The 18296-nt window shown below is 32.1% G+C and overlaps 1 protein-coding gene across 4 annotated transcripts in view; it reads left to right on the forward strand.

The window, feature by feature from the left end:
• QSER1 (glutamine and serine rich 1) overlaps window positions 1–13924 on the forward strand; it is a 61880-nt gene extending 47956 nt beyond the window's left edge. For all 4 annotated transcript variants that reach the window (XM_039866455.1, XM_039866445.1, XM_039866461.1 and 1 more), the window contains 6 exons: window positions 4–218; window positions 5032–5169; window positions 5965–6062; window positions 9561–9713; window positions 11092–11187; window positions 12175–13924. In XM_039866455.1, the coding sequence (XP_039722389.1) occupies window positions 4–218; window positions 5032–5169; window positions 5965–6062; window positions 9561–9713; window positions 11092–11187; window positions 12175–12315 (841 nt within the window). In that variant the 3' untranslated portion in view covers window positions 12316–13924. The remainder of the gene's footprint in view (window positions 1–3; window positions 219–5031; window positions 5170–5964; window positions 6063–9560; window positions 9714–11091; window positions 11188–12174) is intronic.
• Window positions 13925–18296: the final 4372 nt, after the last annotated feature.

An 18296-nucleotide genomic window follows, 5' to 3' on the forward strand; every position in this document is an offset into this window, starting at 1 on the left:
CAGAACTGTTCAGGCTAAGCCAAGTAGTAGCAGTAAAACTTCTGATCTTCCAACACCAAAAACTACAACTACAAAAGCCCCTTCCATGAAACCCAAAGGTAAACAGCTAAAAGTAAAGGCTGAGCCACCACCAAAGAAACGGAAGAAATGGAAAGAAGAATTTTCATCATCCCAATCTGACTCATCTCCTGAGATCCATTCTACTAGTAGTGATGAGGGTGAGTTCTCCATGAAATGAATACCTTGATTACTTTAGATTATCTCCATGAATGGAGAGGAACAGTGATGCTGACGATTCAAGATTTATTTATTTTGGAGGAGATTTATCTACCTAAATTCTGCTTAGACTTTTATAAAAATAAATTCACTTTCCCTGAGCACAGTTTGCCCACATATACAGCTTTGTAAAATAGAAAAAGCAGTGAACTCAAAGACCTGTATGAGTTCTACCCTTAGAAATTCCAGTTATCTCACTTCTTTAGGTAGGATAAGGATTAGATCAGATGATTTACTAAGAGTCCTCTAGTTCTAAATTTCTGAGTTTGTGTGTATGCTAGAAGAAAAGAGTAAAACATGCCTAGGAAGCTGCAGCTCTGAAACTACATATAGTAACATATGTAATAATGTATACTTCCATATATGTGGAATATTTATCAATTATAGAATGCATACTACTATACTGTGTATTATATAATATGTTATATACTATAATGCATACAGCCACTAGCCAACCAGTTGCCCATGTCTAAGCTAGGAAACCTCTCTTTTATAAAAAGCCTTAGTTCTCTTTATAAAATGAAAAGGCTAAAATATATCAGCAGCTATCAATTTTTTTTTTATTTTAGAACCCTTGTATACTCTTAAAAACTGTTGAAGACACCAAAGAACATTTATGTAGTTATAGATAAATTTATTTTATTAGAAATAAAACTTGAGATAGTTGTAAAACATAAATATATACCAGCACACATTCCATTAGCCATCAGACTTACCGTATAATATATGCAAGAAATTTCAATTATTTTAGTAGTCTAGTATAGAGGTGGCAAACTATGGTCAGTGGACCAAATCTGATCTGTAGCCTATTCTTATAAAGTTTTATTAGAACACTGATTCATTTACGTATTTTTTATAGTTGCATCCCGACTACAATGGCAGATTTGAGTAGTTGTTACAGATAGCACATGACTATTAAAGCCTCAAATATTTACCATCTGGCCTTTTACAGAAAATGTTTGCTGACCATTCTAGAACATAAAGTTGAAGGTAGGCAGGAAAAGATGAAAGGTTGATGGAAGGCTGTGTATGTCATGCTACATAAAGCTAAAAAGCTTGGGATCCTGTAAGCAAAGGAGAGTCCTTGGAAGGATTTAAGTAGGGAACAACATGGTGAAATGTGAATTTGAATGATAAGACATCATAGTTCAGATATAAATTACAAGTCTGAACCTAAGTTGTAGCAGCAGGGATGGAGGAGAGAGGACACGTTTGAGAAATTCAGGATGTAATCTTGGCAGAACTTGAATGATGCATTGGGTGTTGGGGGTACTGTTGAGGTTGATGCCCAGAATGGTTTCTGATGTTACAAATATCATCTTAAGAGATTATTGGAATAGAATCATAATAAAAATTCTTCAGTTTGGAAGCCAACTTCAAATGTATTGTTTTTGAAAGCTACTTAGGAATGGTTGTTTAGACGTGTGCTCATTAGAATTTATAAAGAAATTCAGTGCTTTGAGTATATATAGAAGACATTATACATAATTTTTGCAGTTAGCATTCCTACCTACCATTTAGAATAGAGAGGTTTGGGTTCTGAGTTTGCTCTCAATTATACAGCTTCCTCAAAGGACAAGAAAAAAGTTTTTTCATTGGTAACTTGAGTTACCACTAGGTGTCACTAATAATTAGGTAAACATTTTTAGTGCTTCTTGAAAAGAAGGCAAATATTGATAATAAATATAGATTTATAGGCTGGTGGTTTCCAAACTGTTTGTTTCAGAACTTCTTTATAATCTTCAAATTTATTGAAGATTCCAAGACACTTGTTTCTGTGAGCTATATCTATTGATATTACCAAATATCAATTAAAACAGAAATTTAAAAAATACTTAATTAGATATTAACATAAGTTTTTTTAACAACTATTTTCATAAACAGTATTTAAAAGAGTAGCATTTTCATGTATGCTTCTACATTCAATTTATTATACATTATTTTGGTTAAAATATATGAAGAAAACCCAGCCTTGCTTATATATGTAGTTGAGAAAGGGAGGAGTATTTAAATTACCTTTTCAGATAATTATGGATATTTTTATTTGATACTCAAAGATTTTACTTGATAAACTTGACAAATAATAGTTTCTTCAACTTTTCATGCTTGTTACATTAAAATCTATGGGTTTATCTTGTTCTTTGAATATAACTTCTATGAATGATTTTATAACATTCATTAGTTATGTGAAAATATTTGTTCATTGGTATACATATTGTTTCTTTTTCTATATTTTAAAAATTTGTAAAATATATAACAAATTTTGCCATTTTAACTATTTTTAAGTGAGCTCTTTGTAGCATTATGTTCATATTGTACAAGTATCACAACTATTTCCAGAACTTTTTCATCACCCCAAACAGAAAAGTTGTAACTATTAAGCAATAACTCCCCATTCTCCCCTTCCCCCAGCTACTGTCTTCATGAACTTGCCTATTCTAAATATCTTATATAAGTGTATCTGGCTTATTTCATATATAATGATTTCAAGGTTCACATATATTAGAACCTTATTCCTTTTTATTGAATGAATACTATTCCATTTTAAGTTTATCCCTTGTATGTTCATTTTGTTTATCTTATCTATTGATGGACACTTGGGTTGTTCCACCTTTTGGCTCTTATAAATAATGCTACAGTGAACATTGGCATAAAAATATCTGTTTGTGTCTTTGCTTTCAGTTCTTTAGGGTATTACCTAGGAATGGAATTGCTGAGTCATATAATTATATGTTTATAATTTTTGAGGAACCACCAAACTGTTTTCCACCATGCTCCCTCCATTTTACATTCCTATGAGCAATGCATGGGGATTCCAGTTCTTTATATCCTCACCAGCCCCCTTTTTTTTTTTTAAATATAGCAGGTGTGAAATGGTGTCTTATTGTGGCTTCGATTTGTATTTCTCTAATGATCAGTGATCTTGAGCATCTTTTCATGTACTTAACTGGACATTTGCTTATCTTCTTTAGAGAAATGTCTATTCAGATCCTTTGCCCATTTTTTTAATTGGGTCATTTTTCCTGTCATTCTTGAGTTGTTGTTCCTTATATATTCTAGGTGTTAAACCCTTCATATATGATTTGAAAATATTTTCTTCCACTCTACAGGTTGACATTTCACTTTCTTGATAGTGTCTTTTGAAGAACAAAGGTTTGAAATTCTGATGAAGCCAAATTTAACTATTTTTTTCTTTTATAGCCCATGCTTTCAGTGTCATATATTTTCTTGTAAAAATTTCATGGTTCTGGCTGTTACATTTAGGTCATACATTTTTACAGTGTCAAAAAAAAATATTTATTAATACCACCACTTAATACTTAAAGACTTTATCTCATTGATAAAGTCTTTAAGTATTGGGACATTGTCAAACTCATAGTGGTAGATACATGTTTTCCAGAATTCTAATTTTTTTTTTCTTTTTATATATTAAGTTTCAGAATTCTGATTTTCATTTGAAACTTCAAATTTTGTCATTGGCAATACATACTGTTACTTGTTTTCCTTAAAGTGACAGATTCACTTCATTAATTTTTAAGAAAATGTCTGCCAAATATGCAAGTCTGAATAGGCATAGTGTGCCTGTCAGTCATTCTTTCAAATAAAAATGGTGTCCCATAAGGGGAAAAGTATCTAGTTTATAACTCAAACAGTTGCATGGATGATCTTCCTGGAGATAACCATCATACTTCATAGCAGAAGTGCTTTATATGTACCTCTCATTTCATCATACTATTAAGACATTTACTCAAGAAGAAATACTTAATACAATTAATTATTTTTACTGCTTTATGACTTACATGACATTATATTTTTTTCCTCCCCTCAAAATCATAACACTGAGATGATAAAGTCATGGCAAAATATATGGCTACAAGTAGAGTTCAGTGTCACTGCCTTGATTCATGCTATATAAGGCATCAGCAGTTTTACCCAACATTACTTTTACACATGTCAACTGAGTAAAAAAGGTATATAATATCTTACTGTTGTTATTTTCAGGGGTCTCTTATTTTGACATGAGAGACCCCTGAAAGGGTCGTAGGGTTCTTAGACCATACGGTAACAACTGCTGTTAAAAGCTATGATAATAGTTATATATTTGAATGAAAAAAAGTCAAAATTGAAACCCACTTCTAATCTTGCAGTTCTTGCCACTGAATTTGAGTAAAATTATTTCTATGCACAGGCTGTTTACATTAAAAAATTTTTTTATTATGTCTTGACTCTAGACTAGAATTTTACAGTAATTTAAGTGTAGAAGTGAAAAGAAGAGATATCTACTAACTCATACATTGGCCGTCTTACGATTTCTTTACTGCCTCAATATAGAGAAACGTTCTGGAACAGCACAACCTACCAGCAGATGTCTGTAGTGGGGTTGGGGGAGGAGAATCAGGTTCCTGTGAGGCTGATGTTTCCAAATGCTGGGCTGGTGCTGGGCTTCAGAGCCACCTTCAGAGTATAAATAATATTTAAACTTCATTGCCAGTACCACCCACCCACCCAAGATTCTGTTTTAATAAGTCCAGCAATCTAGTTTTTAATGTCGTTTTAGAAGTTTTCCAGTGGATGTGATGTGCAAACCATCTTTGAGAATCTCTTACCTGAGGTGTTTTCAAAGGCAGAGTAGGAGAACCTTAATTTGAGAAATTTTATCTACAACCTTTTATCTGTTTGTAGGCTCTTGTTAAAGAGTAACATGTTTTTAAAGTTGTCAGGAATATTTAATTTTTCGTCTTTTCTCCCTCCCAGAATTTGATCCTCCAGCTCCCTTTGTCACTCGTTTTTTGAACACAAGAGCAATGAAGGAAACCTTTAAGAGTTACATGGAATTGCTTGTTAGCATTGCTTTGGACCCTGACACAATGCAAGCCTTAGAGAAAAGCAATGGTACAGTCACTAAGTAGTACTTTCTTGGTAGTACTTTCTTGATCTTTTTTATTCTTGTCTTTTGGTTACATGTCTCATATATGGTATTTGCAATATATACCTATACATTGTCAGTTAACAAAGTCATAATATATGTTGAATCTATAAAATGGTCATATCTTTTCATGAATTGTATGAATATTTGAACAAATTCATACAATTATATTATACTCTGAAAGTGCTTTTCTTAAAAAAGCTTAAAGTTCAGAGGGATAAAAAAGAAAGCAAAAGTTTTGGGTAGGAATCTTTGTTATACTCTCCCATTTTCTAAAATAACTATGTTGCCTCTTCTCTTGTGTTTTTGATCATTTTTCTTCCCCTTTTTCTTTGCCCTAAACTACAGTGAATTAAGAATATCATACTCTGTATTTAACAAAATTTCATAATGTTAGATAAATTTATATGCTGTAATACTATCATTGTTCGGATGATAAATGAGATCTGGAGAAATCTGGCAGTTTGTCCACTCTTCACATCGCTGCCATCAATCAATTCTGGTGGCAGAGACAAGGTTCAACCTAGGATTTTTGATCCTATCATGCTATACTGTTTCTTTCTCATTCGGCTATTATAAACCTACTTTTCAAGTTAGCTTTTGTTTAGAAAGTTTCATGTCCAGTATTTTAAAAGCAGTACTTTTACATAAGCCAATGAATTTAATGTCTTAATATATTAATGTTATGAGGAAAAGATCGATTTTTCAGTTTTTGTGTTGATAGTTTATCCTGTTAACAATAAATTTTTATCTTGTTTTAGATGAGCTACTTTTGCCTCATATGAAAAAAATAGATAGCATGCTGAATGATAACCGAAAGAGACTTCTTTTGAATCTTCATTTGGATCAGTCATTCAAGGTATTTCTTTCAGATGATTTATTAGCAAACTCTGGCAGTCATGGTCTTAAATATAATAGGAAGGAAAATTTATGAGTCATTATCCATTTTATAAAGTTTTCTATTCAATAAAAATTTGAGTGTTATTTATTATGAGTGTTTAGCTTGTCATTTTATTAAGCACATTCTTAGTATTAATCATTTATTTTTCTCTGCTTAAATTCATTTTTCAGGCTTTCATATTCATCTTTTATTCCTTCTATATAATAATTGCCAAATGTTTTCAAAGTACTTCCTTTAAACTACCAATATAGTCCAATCTTTACTTTTAAACCTTTTCAAAATTTTCCCATTTCCTCTATAATTAGAATCAGCCTCTTCTTAGCAGTTATCAAAATTCCCCTTACTTGCCTCATTTACCTAATATCTGAGGAAAAATTAATCCTCACATAATGGCAGGAGATATATATCTAATTATATGCGTTAATATATCTTGGCACTATAAATTGTTTTTGGTGTTACCTGAAATATAGAACAACAGTAAGCTAGTCTAAAGTCAGAAAATTTATCACAGAAGGTATTTAGTAGCCAAAAAATCTCCAGCTTTTTCTTAATTAAGAGTGTAACATATAACATCTAGAATCACTTGAGTCTGTACATCTTGGGAGAAATTTTTTTATACATTAGTATAGTTTATTAATATAATTTTTTTTAGAGAAGTTTTAGCTTCACAGCAAAATTGGGCAGAAAGTACAGAGTTTCCATGTCTCCTGTCCCCACACGTGTACAACCTCCCCAGGCAATTATCAGTAAAGCTGCTATATACATCCATGTGCAGATTTTTGTGTGGATGTACATTTTCAACTCCTTTGGGTAATTTGTGTAGCTTTTTCACATCCTTGTTTTATCTGAACTCTGCATAAAAGTGAAAACTGACTAGGTGAAAAATTAAGGCTCTGAGATTGAGTTTGAAGTTAAATGACACCAAACTCTACATTTTTTGCTGACTTGCACTTGCAAAGAAAAAAAAAAGTCAGAAGCTAATAAGAAGCCCATTACTAAGAATTTGGTCAACTGACTACTAGTCAAGTATTTTCCTCTTAAATGCTATCTTCATATGAAATATTCCTATGAGAAACACCGTATTTTCTAGAGACAGGAGACTGTCTTAGATGTATGTTTTCTTAAAGAGTTATTAAATCTTAATAACACAGTTTTGGCTAACCATTTTTAAAATGTCAAACCAGTTCTCTAATAACTTGTATTAAAATAGACACAACTTGGAATTTTATAGACTCAGTTAATCTTTAAAGCTTATACAATAGTTTCTTACTTTCACAGAGGAAACATTAAATTTCTAATTTTGAAATTATAGTTACTAATTTTGATAATTTTCATCTATAGCAATTTGTATTACAAATCCAAAATATAAAAGTTAGAATGATTTAATGTTAAATATTATAAACAGATTATAAAATATATTCTATTCTTTAGAAATAATTAGCACCACTTCCTGTAATGATCTTGGTAATTTTAGGAATCCTAAAGCCATTTGAACTAAATGATGTTCTAGTTTTCCCTGAAAATCTGTGTACTTCAATCATCTTTAGCTTCTTGTACTTATTAGAAAGATCATTTAAATTTTCTCTTTTCATCTTCATCAACCTAGTGCTCATTGTTTCCAAATGGAGAATCAGTTTTTTGTCTTTAAATTTCATTTGTTGTAAAAAGTAATTCTGGGTCCAAAATTTTTCAAGCCTGGGCACGTTTTATATGGAAAGTGCGAAAGTCTGTAATAAAAGCATAAATAATCTAAGAAAATGAAGCTAGAAATTAATGGCAATTTACTTTGGTAGGAAATGGCCCAAATTCTATTGTTTCTATCGAATGAAACTTAGTTCGCTCCTATTCTTAAGTTTAAAAATATTAGGTTATGTTTAAAAATGCAGTGTTTTGGGGGTCACAATACCAGGTGCTTTGGAACTCATACAGGGTTTGGAAAAGAGTGGCCTTAAAGGTTGTAAGTGTTTATAAAACAGTGGAGCTTATCAAATGAAAACTACATTCTGTGTAATAAATGGGGAAAAAATAATGAGAACACTTGAACCCTTTAGTATCAAAACTGTAAATGATACTAGTAACTCAGTTTTTTTAAAAAATATTCAAACTAGTTAATTTTAGCTACAAATATCATTCAGTTATTGTTTGTAGCTTTTCATGTAAGGATGGTTTGCCAAGAAGGTAAGGGCAGATTATGCCAGAGGCTTTTAAAGAATGGACTGGAAGTGGTTCTGCCACACGGCCACCAGATATCAGTGGTAACTAACTACTCTGTTACTGTGGTCAGGAAACTCATCAAGCTGTTCTACACTCTTAAGTCACAAATGCTTTTCCTATAGTCAAAAGAAGCAAGAGAAGTGGGGAAGCCAGAGGAACATAACAGTGCTTCTTGTCTTCCTCTGTCTTCATCTTGAGGAGCAGATGAATTCTTTTATAGCAGGGGTAGGCCAAGTTTCAGGGTGTTAACAGTGGTTTAATTGGTAGAGCTTTAAAGAAACATATACAGATGGTCTCCAATTTACAATGGTTCAACTTAACAATTTCTTGACTTTAAGGTGGTGCAAAAATGGTATGTATTCATTCAGTAGAAACTGTACTTCAGATTTTGAATTTTGATATTTTCCTGAGCTAGTGATATGTAGTATGACACTCTCTTGTGATGCTGGACAGCAGTAGCAAGCCACAGTTCCCAGCCAGCTATGCAATCGTGAGGGCGGACAACGATACTCTATAGTGTAATATTAAATGAATTTTCAAATTATGACATTTTCAACTTAACATGGGTTTCTCAGGACACAACCCCATTGTGACTCGAAGAGCATCTGTATATGGTCCTCTTTCCCCTACCTTGAAACCAGGAAGACATTACTACACAGACTTCTGTGTCATTCAGGGGTTCCCTACAGCATCACGTGCTGCTGCTTAAAGTAAGTCATAAGGTTGGCCCAGATTCAAAGGATGGGGAAATAGATTCCACTTTTTTTCACTGAGGTATAATTGACACACATTATATTAGTTTCAGGTGTACAACAATAATGATTCAATATATGTAGATATTGCAAAATGATCACCACAATAAGTCTAGTTAGATTCCACATCTTAATGAGAGGAGATACAAAGAATTTGGTCATGTTTAACACCCTGTGTGTGTGTATAGTGTATGTATTTACCACACTCCCCACATATATTTGTGTGTATATGTACATGTATGCATACATTTCTATATTTTTTAAATAAAATTTGAGGCCCTTGAGCCCTCTGAGCCACTCTTCTTTTGCTCAGGCCCGCTTCCACGTCTGGAAGTGTACTGTTGCTTTACTTTCCCTTCTAATAAAGCTATTCTTTTCTGCTATAAAAAATAAATGAATAAATAAGTAAAAATAAAATTTGAATAACTGGAAGTAGTTTAGATTAGTTTTCCTTCTGATGTCAGTCTATTATTTTTGCTTTATTTTAAAGAACGCTTTGGAAAGTTTTCCTGAACTAACAATAATTACTCGAGACTCTAAAGCAAAAAGTGGGGGATCTGCTATTTCTAAAATCAAAATGAACGGCAAAGCTTATAATAAGAAAACTCTAAGGACTTCTAAAACAACCACTAAATCTGCACAAGTAAGTATATATTGATTGATGTAATTATATCTCTTCCAGTTACTATAATTCCAACTTAAAACACTGAAAAAAAGCAAATATTTTACTATATTGTTGGTAAATGTGAAGTTTTTTCAAGTAGGAATGAGCAGCACTGGCCTAAGAAGCAGGGATTCAGTCTTAATTCTTTGTTTTTCTCCACTGTCTAGCATAGTATCTGGCATATTGTGAGTGCTCACAAAGTTTTTGAATAGGCTAATAAACAGGGAATCATCCCATGCTTGTAGTTATATTTTTACAGTTTTTTTGTCATTGGATACAAATGCATTCAGATAAACAAGTACATACATACAACACATATTCTGTAAGATTCCATATTGATTATATATCTGCAAAATTCTTAAAACTGGAATTCATTCATTTTTTACGATGTTCTAAATTACCGCATTTTTGGAAAACAGTTTAGCAACATATCAATTGTTCATTGATACAGAAAAATATATTCTGTAGAAGTACATTCATAAATGCATAAAAACATGCCTTTCCTAATTGCAGAATTATTTGTAAGAACAATCTAGTTATGTATCACCAGTGTGAGGCTGGATAAATAAAGAGCCACCCAGTTAATACAATACTATTCACTTTTTAAAAAGAGATAGATTCATTCTTTCTTTCAATAAAAAAGTTTTTTACTGAACAAGCCCAATTCCGTCTGATCTCGGAAGCTAAGCAGGTCGAGCCTGATTAGTACTTGGATAGAAGACCACCTGGGAAGACCAGGTGCTGTAGGTGTAAAAAAAAAAAAAAAAAGTTTTTTAATGCCTATAGTACGCCAAATACGGTTCTAAGTACTAGGAATACAATAGTGAGAAATGGTCAAAAATCTCTACCGTCATATAATTTATATTAAGGGGTGATATATGTAATAAATAGATATCCAAGGTTTAGTTAGGTAAAAAACAAGTTATAAAAAATATAATTGCAGAACAATCTGTATGGTATGATTCACTTCCACTACAAAATTAGTGTTGATATGTGTTATAAGGGAAGAATATGTAACATTCTGTTAACCTTGTTATTTATCTCTGAAGCAAGAGATTATAGGGTTCTTTTACTTCATGAGTCATGTTTACTATTTAAATTTTTCTATATTGTTTAAGTCTTTTGAAATAGTATATATTTATATTCAAGAAAAAGAATGAAGATTTTAAAATTACAATTTAAATTCTTATTTTGAACAAGCCTCTTGTTAATAATACTTTATTAATACCAGCTAATATCTAGTCATTCAAGTCACTTAAGATTTCCATTGAGACTTGGTCTAGTACTTTTGTAAAACTAATCTTAGTTCAGATGCTCCATGAAATACATATGTCTATAAACTCTTTTCTTTTTATAGGAGTTTGCTGTTGATCCAGAGAAAATACAGTTGTATTCTTTGTATCATTCACTCCATCATTATAAATATCATGTTTATCTGATATGTAAAGATGAGGTAATTCTTTTTTCACTTATTTAAAAAAGAAAATGTATGTTTTTCCAAACTTTAAGGAAATTTAATGTTTTAAAGAGAATTATTTAAAAGTCTATATTTTCTTGTAAATAATTAGAAAATTTATTAATCTGAGCCTCTCTTTGTGTTGTGCTCAAACCTTTGAGGCTCACGACTTTTCAGAGCTGTAAGTGGTAATGTTTTTAAGCTGTTAATGCTTGCTTTACAGTGACATAATATGGTACTTACTGTACTTTCTCTCATAATGTATACTGACCCTGTTTTAATTCATTTTAGTCTCTGCTTTGATATCTTGCTGTCTTTCTTATCACTAAAATGGCCCTATCCCATGTAACTGCAGAAAAATGGGGTTTTGGTGTGAAGAAATAATAGTTAAAATTTAATTATAGCTTTTAAGTATCATTTAAGTTGCTCAGAAATTATGTATGACAATAATACCACTTTGTAGATGGCATATAAGGATTAATTTCCTCAATTTAAATGGTTGGAGACAGTACTACCTTTTTTTAACTAGCATTATTAGTTTTTTAATTAAAAAGGGTTAAGATGATACATCTACCTGATATATTTGATAATGGTCTGGTATGAAACAATATTCATAAAGCTAACCTATATTTAGTAAAGATGGTCATGCAAAATATATTGACTTGGTTTTACAATGCTCTGAAATGAAGAATTGAACTCAAATTTTGTCATTCTGCTTTTAACACAATTGAAAGGAAGTGAGAATACTGAACCACTTTTCTTAGCCTTCTTCCCTGCCCCCATGGAGCCAAAAATGATAGGATTAGACCTCATCCAAATTTATATCAAATAATCATTTTCCATGGATGTATTTTTAAAAAGATCAGTACTTGGTGAATTAGTAAATCCTCTTTTCATTCAGGATATAGAAATAGTAAGCCTTTCTGAAGAGCTTATAAAGTGATAAATAAGTATAAGCTAATGTAGCGATTCTCTTTATTTTAGATTTCTTCTGTGCAGAAAAAAAATGAAGATTTAGGACAAGAAGAAATTGTTCAACTTTGTATGAAAAATGTGAAATGGGTAGAAGACCTATTTGAAAAATTTGGAGAACTTCTAAATCATGTACAGCAGAAATGTTCCTAACATTTTCACAAAAATTCCATCTACTTTATAGCACTAATGAAATGGATGGTGGAGGGCAGGGGGGTGATCACAGAGGCTGTAGGGCCTCAGATAATCAAGTGTCAAGCAGTGGTCTCCTGCAGGCAACCCTGCTGTGATTATGGAGGCTGCCTCATGACCTCTGCTAAAGGACAGTGGTGCTGCCAAGGGAGTCAGTCCTTCGGAAATGGACCTAAATCCCACCACATTTTTATCCTAATGAATGATTTTTCTATTTTATAAACCATTGGGTAACTGAGTTTTATTTTCACAGATGTTTTTTGACAAATGATGAAGCATGCACTAAATATAATTTTTCTTTATTGCTAGAGAGATAACACTTAAGTAGCTTGATTATTTTTTCCTGACTCTGACTAAACACCAGAATGAAAGAAAGGTGGCAGAAATCATGTTTGTGTTCATGTCTGGCCACAACACAAAGTATTGTACATTATGTAAACATGTCTGGTGTGCTATGACATTCTGTATGAGAATATCATCAATTTAAAATATGAAATTCAGAAACTGCATTCTGCTTTACGAACTCCTTTTACTCTTAACATGTTCAGGAAACTGGATGTGGAATTGGTGCAATTCTATGACTGCTTTTTGTGTCAAATTATATTGTGATAAAAAAACAATGACATACTATTTTCCCTATCTCAAAGAAAAGTATTTTCCTTTAAACTGTTTTTCCTTTGGAAAATTTTTCAATTGTACATTTTATTTCACTAATAGTTGTATTTTTCACAAGGAAAATGTTGTGGTTATAATTATGTTTGATGTATCTGTACTACACTTTTCATTATTTTCAGTAAATCTTAGTTATATATCGAATTTCTATTGTGAATTCTATCTCGAGGTTACCATTTTTGTTTATACAGATTTGCTTCAGTGTTATCCAGAATATGCATCGAGTACTAGAATTAGTTTAGCTTTATAAATGGGGTTGTGTGAGACACTGCAGTAATTCTGATTCATGAAAATAAATTTTTTACTAAACTAGCACTTGATTAACTGATTTGTTGAAACAAAAATCGAACCACATATACATTTTAAAGAATAAAATTTACAATTGGACTGCATGCAGTGTTAAACACAGCTTACCGGACTCTTAGAACTGGAAGTTGTAGAGCCCTCTCTTGGTGCCTTTCCAACCTGTACACCTGCTATCGTAGCTCCCTTTGTTTGCTTAGCTAGTGTGTCAAGTAGTTTAGCTGAGACAGTGAATGAATGTATTAGGTTCAACATGTGTTTTATTTGTGTTTGCCAACAGGATGCCTTATTTGTTTGAGAAAAAGATTTACTAGTGTCCTTCTAAATAATCTCCTTTTTTAGGATTCTAAAGAAGTTGTTAATCATCATACTTTTGTTTATTTTACCACCATTTAGTGCCTTAAGTCCTATCAAGAAAGCAGTATTACTGCTCAATGCCCAAATAAGACAAGCTTATGTGGCTATTGCTATTGTCTTGATTTCGAGTTAACGGGCCAACTTCTTATAATTAAAAACCTCAGTAAACTGGCAAGAATTGAAGGTAACATTTGATTTGATTTGAGAATAAAAAATTGTAGCATTGAGTGAAAAATGAGTATTTGAGTTAAGCTTACATATTTATTTCTGATAGTTATCTTTTTAAAAGCAATAATCCTTAATTCAGCAATCTTTGACCTGCCATTAGACAAGATAATCAGTAATCGAAGTTCCTTTCAAAGGTTAAATGTTCCATTTCTGAAAGTTTAAAAAAATACTGTTTAGGCAGCTTATTTTGAAAACAAGAATAACCTATTAGATTCATTTGCCTAACTCAAGAATATCAGCAGTGAGAACATCAAAAAAATTAATTTTGCTAAGTGTAGAAGAGTAGGAAGCAGCCATATCTCTTTCTGATATTGACTCTGGACAGAATTGGTTTCTTTCATTTCCAAAGTGCAAAGTAGATAACTACATCTTCTAATGTAGTGTTATAAGTATACGTTTTTACATTATTTCCCCAGCTTACTTGCTTGAATCATTGATGGTTTAAATATTTTTAAAAGCCATCTCACAGGTAACTCTTGAAGTACATGTTTGAAATCACTAGCCACATTTTCTTCATGACAAGGCCCATGGAAAACAGGGATGTTTCCTGTAGAAAACCACCCATTTCCTTTTCAACTATAGATGTCCTCATACTGTTTGGAGTTGTATTCATTTTAATAAAACAAGTGTTTTCGTAATATCAGAGGCCAAGTCTGTGATACTGCCTGGAGGAGACCCAATTATTTTGTACCGTCTTCTCATTTGATCCATATCACATAGGCGAGGACATCAAACTCGGGCTTTAGAGGAAAGTGGGACAATTACGACAACCATACATAAGTCCATCCTTTGAAGTTGAATAAATATTTAGCTGGTTAGTTTTCACATCCCTTGCTAGGGAGTTTGAAATTTATAATATAAAAATAACTTTAGGTTGTAGATTGAGTTAAAGTGGTAAAGCACATGTTGCCACAACCCAAGAAAACATTTTTTTTTAAAAATAAATTTACTTAAATTAGTTTCAAGTATACAGTACCTTGGTTAGACATCTATATTGTTCATAAAACGATTCCCCCAATTGCTCCCTCCCTCCCCTGGCCCTCCACTTAGCCATCATATTAATGCTAACTGCATTCCCTGTGCCGTGTTCCCCATCCTCATGCCCAACTATCAACTACTAATTTGTACTTCTTTAATCCTTCACCCCTTTCTCCCCAAGAAAACATTTTTAAGAAAGATTAGATTTTTCTACCTACAGATATCTGGAAATAATTTAATATAAAAAATCACGTAGGTGTTTATTTCTAGTTCATATTAGTGGCTGGAGAAGTGGCCTCCTTGTTCTTTGCATGATAACCCAGTTATCCACTTATTTGATCCTCTAAAGAAATCATCAATTTATAATGATTTATACATTATAGTAAGTCAACAATAGAAACTATCCATCTTCAATTATACTATCAAATAGAAACTGGTAAAATGGGAAAATCTTAATTTAAAATGGCTTAGAAGATGTTCAGATTACCTTTGTAAAGTATCACTTTCCTTTTACTATACATATTTATTTTCATTAGAGCAGCTACTTTCCATCCTATGACTTTGGAGATATACCCATAAACCAACATAGCAGCAGGGTTCTTGAATCAGCTTTGGGTCCCCAAAGTTTCTTCAGATGTACAATTTGTGAATTTTATTGTATTTGTAGAATATATTTTTTGTTTTAAGCTATAGTTCCATGTTTCTCAAAAATACTTTTTAAATAGAGTGAAATATCCCAGGATAACTGTTTTTGTGTCAGTTGCACTTGACACATAAACTGCACAAATGAACAATGTATACTATTGGTTGTGCATTAACTTACATGTGCAACTTTTGGCATCTGTGTTCACAAATGCATGTTTTTGCAAATCACCTTTATTTATACGGGACAACAATTGAAGTTAAGGATACAAAGAGATACAAAGAAACTTGCATTTGTAGTCCAGAGTTTTAAGTGTTCCATAATACAATGTATGGAAATGTGAAAAGACAATTTTGTATATTTGTTTGTTACTAACTCAGATCATTAAAATGAAAACAATTTTTCAAACAACAAAATCAGAATGTTTTGAGGTTTGGTCTTTTTTTAAGAATTGAAAACCGAGGTACTGTATTATCTAAAAGCATCATCATGTTATAGATTCCTCATATAACACATCGTATTGTAGAGTCCTAAACAAAGTTATTAGGTACAGCTGGTATAAGGTCCACCCATGATTTTTCCAAATAATTAAGTCAATAGTTATACAGCCTCAGCTAACAATATCAGAAAATAACTGGGTTTCTATGTTAAGAAACAACCCTTTTCCCCTGTAAAGAAATAAAACTCCATTAAACCACATTTCTAATTTTTTTATTTGAGAATGGCACAAAGCTAGAAGTGATTGCTAATATGAAGATATTTTTATTACCTATATAAAAAGGTAAAAAGGGGTTGTCCTGATTCTTTAATTTTCAGAATAAGATTCTGCCTTAATATTCATATATTTTAAAATGTTAAACATTTTAAGTAAAAATACTGTCAGCATGTTTGCTGTTTTAATTAGCTTTGATTGTAAAAGCATTTCTCATTCCTTGATATACAGTTCAAAAATAAACCTTTAATGTAATCAACGATCTCTATCAAAAAATGTTTAAAAATCTAACATCCCTGTTTTTGTTCTCCATTGATTGCTGAAATTCTGTCCATTTTAGTATTTTCCACAAAGTATTTTAGAATATAGTTATTATTCAAGTCATCCATATGCAAACCTAAATACTACATTGCTTTGTTAATGTTACTATATGTTCTTTTAATTAATATTTTTTTAAATGCCTTGTTCCTCAGAGAAGCTCTAAGCTAAATTATTTAACCTGCTATTTCTCAAGATTTGAAAGGGTACTGCTACTCTTTGTTTTCCGTGTGGAAAAGTTTTTCTTATCAGAATAATAAAGCTACTTAGGCTTGTTTTAAAGAAAAAGTCAGAATACAAAAGTGTAAGAAAATTATAAACCACTCTACTAGGACTTGACAGCAGCCTAAAACATGCTTTCAGTACTCTGTATGGGATGGGTCACAAGATTATGTATTATGGATTTGCCCTTTTCTGCAGTGTAGCTTTAAGCAAATTCCTAGATTTCAGGGATACCATGTTTAAATGAAAATTAAAAAGCACATTCCAAAGTGAAATAGAAACGATCTAGATTATCAATCATTTTAGGTCCTGCAGCTATCTGTTCTTCAGTTAACATGAATAATTTAGAGCTGACTGGTTTCAAATAAAAAAGGAAGATAGAATTACCTATTAGTCAACTGTTAAACCTTATCTATTTTGTGATGCTAATCAGGAGTCAAGGAATTACTTTGGAAAAATAACATTTTACATACTTACCTGTGCTGCATGGAAAGTTTACTGTTAACACACCCAAATCACATATAGATGTTCTTTTAATTTAGCTCCTTAAAGTATTTAGAATAAGAGAACAGTGAAACTCGTTTAAGACATAGAATAGAAAATAATAGATGTGATACGTTTTCCTTAAATTATGCCAAGGTTATCTCGTTCTTTCCCTCCTTCACAACCTTCCCATGGCTTTTCATTGCTTTTAACTCAAACTCTTATCACAGTTTACAAAACCCTTTATAAAACGGTCCCTCCTTCCTTTTCCTGCCCTTCTTCCCCACTGCGGCCCAGTTTTAATGAACCTCATTAAATCCCTCAAATGTGTGTGTTTCTTCTTACTTCCTGTCTCATGTTCCCTCTGCTGAACTATTCTTCCTTCATCTCTTAAATCTACAGATTTCTCTTTAATATTATGCTTCTTCTATTAACCAGATTAGGTTTTAACCCTCTGGACCAGATAAGGTGCCCTGTGATTCCTCTAATGTAGCATTTACCACACTTGGTTGTGGTTGCTTGATTGGTGCTCTCTTGTGCTCAACTGTTTTGCTCACCACTATATTCCCAGTATCTAGTGCAGTATCGATGAATAAATAACGGTATATGAAAGGAAAGCTACAGAGAGCATTAAAAAGGCGAAAACAAAAGTATTCGCTGGGTTTTTGCAATAAAAGCATTAATGACCTTAGCAATACTAATTGTAACATCAGGAGAAAAATGTCAATACCAAGAGTTTATTAATAGAAAAATCACTGGTATTTTATGAAAAAGTGAAATGTAGTGGCCATAATTTTTTATACTTGTCCACGTGCATAGATGGCCCAGGGACAAGAACTTCACATTCTTGTCTTTTGGATTTGAGACTCTCCAGATAGAATAATTAGGGAAGACAGTCCTGACAAAAATAAATGAACGTTTCTATTAGGTGCGCTCATTGTAAGCAAATTACTCTGGGGAGAGAGTTCAAGTACTTGGGGAGCATCAGGAAAGGTTTCATGGAAGCAGTAATGATTATGCTGAGCC

Source organism: Pteropus medius, unplaced genomic scaffold, assembly GCF_902729225.1.
Source record: "Pteropus medius unplaced genomic scaffold, Ma_sr-lr_union100, whole genome shotgun sequence".
Lineage (NCBI taxonomy): Eukaryota > Metazoa > Chordata > Mammalia > Chiroptera > Pteropodidae > Pteropus > Pteropus medius.